General features: G+C 53.5%; 1 protein-coding gene across 1 annotated transcript in view; it reads left to right on the top strand.

Moving 5' to 3' along the window:
- The window catches only part of Nptx2 (neuronal pentraxin II), a 10,502-nt gene extending 3,570 nt beyond the window's left edge, over positions 1-6,932 (top strand). Inside the window, exons 3-5 of the mRNA XM_013023404.1 lie at positions 2,670-2,914; positions 4,709-4,888; positions 5,580-6,932. Of these exons, the coding sequence (XP_012878858.1) occupies positions 2,670-2,914; positions 4,709-4,888; positions 5,580-5,807 (653 nt within the window). The 3' untranslated portion in view covers positions 5,808-6,932. The remainder of the gene's footprint in view (positions 1-2,669; positions 2,915-4,708; positions 4,889-5,579) is intronic.
- The last annotated feature ends 428 nt before the right edge of the window (positions 6,933-7,360 follow it).

A 7,360-nucleotide genomic window follows, 5' to 3' on the forward strand; every position in this document is an offset into this window, starting at 1 on the left:
GATTATCTATCTCAACAATTTAAAATGGACATGGTGGCTCGTGTTTGTAATCCCAGCAACTCTGGAAGTGGAGATTGAAGAGGGAGGATGAAGGGCTGGGAAGGTGGCTCAGTGGTAGAGTGCTTGCCTTGTATGCATGAGGCCCTGGGTTCGATTGCTCAGCACCACATAAGCAGAAAAAGCTGGAAGTGGCGCTGTGGCTCAAGTGGTAGAGCGCTAGCCTTGAGATGAAGAGCTGAGGGACAGTGCCCAGGCCCAAAGCTCAGGCCCACGACTGACCAAAAAGAAGAAGAAGAGGAGGAGGAGGACGACGAAGAAGAAGAAGAAGACGAAGAGGAGTAACAGTGCTCAGGCCCTGAGTTGAAGCCTCAGGACTGGCAAAAAAAAAAAAAAAGATGAAGAGGATGAAGGCCAGTCTGGGCAAAATGTTAGTGAAGCTCCTCCCCCACCTCAAGAAATAACCTGTTGGGCTTAATTGGTAGAATGTCTACCTAGTAAATGCCAGGCCATGAGTTCTATCTCCTATACCAACAAAGAGAGAGGGGAGGGAAGGAAGAGAGAGAGAATGAGGAAAGAAGGAGAGAGAGAGAGAGAGAGAAAGCTGTGTGTGGTGGTGCATGTCTGTAATCCCAGCTACAAGGGAGTCATAGGAAGATAAAAGTCTGAGAGCAGGCAGGAGCAGGTTTGGGCTGTACTATGCTTGGTGGCTGGCATGCCTTCAGCTGCTCTGGCCCAGAGTCCGGGCTGCCCTTTGACCCTAGCATGGGAACCCCTGGGGTTCTTCCTGGGCTGCGCCTACTCTGTGTGCCAGCTGAGCCTGTGGACACTGTGGCCATTTGTTGCCTAGGGCTTTTCTGTGTGGGGAGAGATGTCAAGTGCCTAGTATACACACACACACACACACACCCCTGTATGCAAATGAGTGGGAAACCTACCATATTCTTAGAAGCATCCACCTGAGTCCCCAGATCAGCCTCAGCCATGCAGCAAGTTGGGGGGGGGGGCGTTGGGGTGTCTCAGCCTGGCCAGGGCTGGGCTAAAGGGCTGTTGAAATCCTGAAAGCTGAAGAGACTAGATTTCCTCTTCCCTCCTCCCCACTTCCCTCTTCCTCTCTTTTTTCCCTCTCCTTCCTGTCCCCAGCCACCCACCCACCCCCCTTCCTTAGGCTCCTCTGCCACCCACAGTTTCTGATTTATTGGTCAGGCCTTTTAATTCCTTAATTGGTTTTAACTGAGTTTCCTCTGAACCTCCAAGCTGTTTTCTTGAAATAAAAGCCTTTGGTTTTCGGGGTGTGGCTCCCTTGGCTGCCCCTTCCGTCCCAGCTCTCATTAAGCCTATCTGTTGTCACCACGCTAACAATATTATCACCACTGAGCCTTATTAAATTGGCAAACCTGCCCACCTGCAGGTGTGGACGCCATCTCTCTTTATTAGGTAATGATGTCTTCATTAAGAACAGGGCCATTTGCTACTTGGAGGCTGAGCCTTAGGGGCTGGCTGCAGGCCGGCAGGGGCAGGAGGGACCTCTGTCCTGCTCTGTTGTCCATTAGCTGCGTGACCTTGAGCAAGTCACCTCGTTACTCTGGCCTAGGCACCTCATTTGTGCGACCTGTAAGGCTGGGGAGGGGTTTCTGGTTCTTCCTTTCCTTTCTTTTCCCTTTTCCCTTTCCTCTCTCCCTCCTCTCTTATCTCCTCTCCCCTCCCCTCCTCTCCTCTCCCCTTCTTTTCCTTCCTTTCTGTTCTTTCTTGGGTTTGAACTCTGAGCCTTGCTTTGGCTGGGCAGGTGCTCTACCATTCAAACCTCATCCCCACTTTTTTGACTTGTAGTTTTCTGTTCAAATAGCATCCTCAGCTTTATCCCCGCCTCGCATCAGACTGAGCTTCAATCTCGGCTTCCTAAATAGCTGGGTGTACTGTTGGTGCCAGCACACCTCCTCCTGTCTCCACCTCCCAAGCAGCTGGGATTACAGCTGTGAAACACTCTGCTCGTCCTAAAGAGTAGGGAAGGTCTCTGCTTTTACTTTGGCCTGCCCAGGTCTTTTAAGCCTGTGAGGAGGAGGAGGAGGCAGGTGAGGGCAGAGGCCTTAGCCCTTTTAACTCTAGATTGCTTCTCAGATAATAGTCTTGAATTTTTTGCCTGGGGGCCTCTGACATAGGGTACCACCATGTCCAGCTTGATTGTTGAGATGGGGGTTTCCATAACTTGTTGCCTGGACTGGCCTTGAACTTCAGTCCTCCTATCTCAGCCTCCTGAGTAGCTGGGATCACAGGCATGTACCACCCCATCTGGCCTTCTTCTGGATTGAAAGAGACTTCTTTTTCTATCTTACTCAATGGAACCCCTGCATCGTCCACAGATTATTTCTTTTCTCCTCACCACCTACCTCCTTACTGGTACCTGGGGTTTTCATCTCCATTCTTCACCCCATCCAACTCCTTTCGCAGTAGGAATCCCTGCCAACCCTGCCTCCCTTTATCTGCTAATGTCCAACAAAATAGAAGCTTCTGGAAGGCAGAGCTGTCTCTTCGATTGCTGGGATTTAGCACTTGAAACAGTACTTCGGTCCCTCTGGGGTGTGTCTTAGCTAGGGGTCTTGGCGAGTCTTTGCAGACCAAGTTGGAAGATGGGCCAAACACACCAGACACCTCTTTCCCCACTTCTTCTGCAGGCAACAGTGCATTCAAGTCTCCGGACGCCTTCAAGGTGTCCCTCCCTCTCCGCACCAACTACCTGTACGGGAAGATCAAGAAGACGCTGCCCGAGCTGTACGCCTTCACCATCTGCCTGTGGCTGCGGTCCAGCGCCTCGCCGGGCATCGGCACCCCGTTCTCCTATGCCGTGCCCGGGCAGGCCAATGAGATCGTGCTGATTGAGTGGGGTAACAACCCCATCGAGCTGCTCATTAACGACAAGGTGAGGCCCTCCTGTGGAAGTGGTGGCTGCCACGAGGTCAGCACCTGACCGGCCTGGACCACACCGCAGCCCCTCCCCATGTTGTGTGTGGAGCTGGCATCCACATGGCAGGGACAACAGTGCCCTGGGCAGGGGGTTGAGATGGGGTCAGCTGCAGGCCCCGGAGCTCCAAGCTCTGTGTGAGCCTGGCCCAGAGGCAGCAGAGGGTCCAGGTCCTGGGGCAGGAAGTGGGGCAGGAGACAGCAGTCTCGGCCAGGACAGGACGCATTGCCTGTTGCACAGGTGAGTGCCCAAGGATGTGTGCAAGTGTGTGTGTGTAAGAAGCTTCTGGGTACATCTTTCCTGAGGAGTCAGGTGTGTTGAGATGTAATTTATATATAGTGAAATTTATTTATTTATTTTTGAGACAGAATCTTGGCTATCTGGCCCAGGCTGGCCTCCTAATCCTCCTCCCAATTGCTGAGATTACAGGCATGCCCCACCACCAGGCTCAACCTGAAGTTTAGTGTAGGTTGTCACCAGTTTTCACAAATGCATGGAGCTGTGTAACACACCACCAGAATAAAAACACAGCACAGCTGGGCACCGGTGGCTCACGCCTATAAGCCTAGCTACTCAGGAGGCTGAGATCTGAGGATCACGGTTCAAAGCCAGCCTAGGCAGGAAAATTTGTGAGACTCTTACCTCCAATTAACCACCAGAAAACCAGAAGTGGTGCTGTGGCTCAAGTAGTAGAGCAGTCAGCTTGAGCTGAAGAACCCAGGGACAGCCCAGAGATCAAGCCCCACAACTGACCAAAACACACACACACACACACACACACAAACACAGCACAGTAATATGCATTGACACAGTCTCCCTTTTACCTTCAAAGTCAACTCCTGCCTGCTCTGGCAAACACCACTCTTTTCCCTGAACTTCTACTGTTCCAGAATGGGTTCCCCTTTTTAACAGGTATTCAGGAGTGTAGTCTCCTCGAAGGCTTAGTGCTGAGACCCTCCAAAAGTCCTCACTCCAAAACTTTCTTTCTAGCTGAGTGTGGCGGTTCACACTTGTCATCTCAGCACTGGGGTAGCTGAGGTAGCAGGAGCAATAGTTTGAAGACAATCTGAGCTATATAGTGAGACATTATTTTTAAAAAAGGGGGGGTGGGAAGGGAAGGAAGGAAAAGGAAAGGAAGGAAGGAAGGAAGGGAGACAGGATAGGGAAGGCCAAACCAAGCTTCTCTTGTAAAGTCACACTGGGCACAGTCAACCTCAGGTTGATAGTGATCACGTGACTGCTGCCCAGGCCTTTATTAGCAAGAGGGGAGAGCCCACCCTCTCCCCTGCCCCCAGTCTGATGTCTCCTGGGTGAACTTTGTTTCAGTTGGGAATCTGCGGGAGCAGCAGGACCCAGAGCCTTGTTTTCCTCTGCACTTGGCTTCTGGTAAACACCTAATTCCTGGGAGAAAGGCTGCAGTTGCTAGGGGACCAGCACTTACAACCATGGATGCCAGGTGTCGCCCAAGGTCAGGGGCCTTTCCTGTGTGCAGGCTGCATGCGTGTGCGCATGGGCACATGCACGTGCCCCACCCCTCAGAAGGTTGGGGGGGGGCGCTGACCCAGGGTCACGTGATCTGCGGTCTGTCTGATATCTCTAAAAGAAGTCAGCCTAGGACTCGAGTCTGGCCTGGTGAACCTGGGGCTCCCAGGTAGCTGGAGTCCTACCCACTTCCACTTCCGGCCCCAGGAAGTCTATGGCTTCCGGTCCCTGGGAACCCGTGAGATCCTCACCCGCTTGTGTTGGCCCCAGGTCGCACAGCTGCCCCTGTTTGTCAGTGACGGCAAGTGGCACCACATCTGCGTGACCTGGACGACAAGGGACGGCCTGTGGGAAGCCTTCCAGGATGGAGAGAAGCTGGGCACTGGGGAGAACCTGGCACCCTGGCACCCCATCAAGCCCGGGGGCGTGCTCATCCTCGGGCAGGAGCAGGTACATATCTGGGGGGGCACTGGCCCCAAACCGGGTGACCTATGGGCCATCCTCACACTGGACCCCCCTCTCCCTGCTCCCCCATGGTTCCCGGCAGCCTCCCCAGAGGACCAGGCTGGTGTGGATGGTTCCAAAATATTCTGACACAGGAGGGCAGGAGGGCATCTGCCCTTGCCTTCTGAGTGTTGGCCCTGCCTAGTGCAGGGATGCTGGATCAGGAATCGTCTAGAAGCTACTTGCTCATGGTCTTGACCCTGGTACCTAGTTGAAGGCTGGCTAGGAAAGTTCTGAGCTGCTCAGCCAGTGGGAAGAGGTGAGAACAGGGAAACTTCCATGAGACACTTGCACCAAGGTGAGGAGGCAGGATGGTGGCTGGCAGGTGTGAACCAAAGTCAACCTAGGTTTGAAGTTTGAAGATGGAAAGATGGACACAGGGAGGGGTGGGAGGGGCCGTGGAGTTATCCATTATTTCTTCTAAGAGGCATCGGGAGTCAGGAGAGCCAAGTGTAGTCCTAGCTTTGGGCATATGTCTCTCCAGCCTCAGTTTCCCCTGTAGGAGATGGGTGATTTGGGGAGATCTGTCTGAGAAGTCAAGGAAGTGTCAGGCCTGGCCACCCCTCCCCACTCCCTGGAGAATTAAGAGCTTGTGGTGAGCCGGCCCTAAGGAGGATGCCCTGTTTCCATTTCCCAGGACACCGTGGGGGGCAGGTTCGATGCCACACAAGCATTTGTGGGGGAGCTCAGCCAGTTCAACATCTGGGACCGAGTCCTGCGTGCCCAAGAAATCATCAACATTGCCAACTGCTCCACCAACATGCCAGGCAACGTCATCCCCTGGGTGGACAACAATGTCCATGTGTTTGGGGGGGCTTCCAAGTGGCCCGTGGAGACATGTGAGGAGCGTCTCCTGGACTTGTAGCCACCCCAAGGTCCCCGAAGGCCAGGCTCAGTCAGTCCTGGTGGGGGTGGAGTTGTTCCAGGCCACCCCCTCTCTTGTTAAAAACTGTGAAACCTCTCACCCCAGAGTGGGACCCCAAAGTTCATTGTGGGAACTTAACACTGAGGCTGGGTGATAGCCTTGGCCACCGGCTCAATCTTTCCTTCCCACCATTTTGGGTTTTGTTGGGGGCGGGGTTGTCAGTGCCACCTTCCTTTGGGAAGAAGCCCCCAGACTCAAGTGGGTCAGCAGCTGGCTTCCTGCCGGGAGTGGATTGAAGCCAGTGAGCTTCTCTCCCCACAACCCCCTGTAAATGCTCATGAAGCCCAGCCCTGCCCTTGCTGTCTTGATCTTTGGTGTCCCGTGTATGCCTTCTGTCTGTCCCCTTTCGTGACTGTGTGCCTGGCAGTGTCCTGTACGTGCACAGCATCCCTGCTGCCCATCATGCACGTGCTGTGCAGGGAACATGGTCTGCAGAAGGACCCCTGCCCTTCCCACCCTGTATCCTGTAACCTTTATGTCTTGAGCATGTGCCAGTGGGGGGGGGAAGCAGCTGGCCCTATGTAGAGGACCCAGGAGTACAGAGGGGCAGTGACAGCTGCCATCCTTCCTGTCTGCCCCCCTCTCCTCCAGACCAAACACACACTTTGATGGACTTGTCACTAGGTTGGTTCAAGTCCACTCTTCTCATCTGGTGCCAAAAGTTCATTTGTAGCCTTTCTGTCCACTTAGTGTGTTTGAGGGGATTCCTGTCCTGCCCACCATAAGGCTCCCGTTCCTCAATGTTCCTCCCATTTCTGATCCATGTTGATTCCTGTGAGCATCCTATAGTCCCCCCTGACTCTGTCCCCCAGAACTCCTGAGGACATTGGATGTCATTTGGCCAATGTTGGCCTAGTGGCTCCAGGCTGCACCACAGGTTGTAATTTATTTTACAGAGAAAGTAAGTGATGTGGTGGGAAGGGGGGGAATTTATAAAGCTGAATATTATATATTTTATTTTTTCATACCCATTGGAAGCACAAAGTCCACGGACGTGCCCATCCTGACATTGTGCCACAGAGCGCGCCTGTGATGATGGATGCTAATTAAAGTGCATTGAAGATGTTGTGGGCAGTGTCTGGAGCCCCAAGGGGGTGGGCATGGTCCTGTGGGTTCTTGGAATGTCTGACCCCCGGTGGATCCACTCTGCCCTGGCATCTAGGGGAGCTGAGTGTGCTTGAAGGGGCCTGTGGTCCAGGTGTGGCCCCTCACACATCACTCCAGGCTCTGCCACTCCTCCAGCAGTCCCTGTAGTATTTTGCCAGAGGGTGGAGCTTCCTTAGCCAGAGGACCCATAACTGGAGTGATCAGCAGAAAATGGATCCCCAGGGCTCTCCAATCTGGTGAAGAAGAGAGCATCAGAGGTGGTGGGAGATGCTGATTGGAAAAGGATTGCCATGGAAACAGCGAGTGATCAATGATTCATGAGCAGAAAAGTGATAAAAATGCAGAGAAGGAGAGAAAGGCGGTCAAGGTGGCTTCTTGGACTGAGG

Source organism: Dipodomys ordii, unplaced genomic scaffold, assembly GCF_000151885.1.
Source record: "Dipodomys ordii isolate 6190 unplaced genomic scaffold, Dord_2.0 Scaffold68, whole genome shotgun sequence".
NCBI lineage: Eukaryota > Metazoa > Chordata > Mammalia > Rodentia > Heteromyidae > Dipodomys > Dipodomys ordii.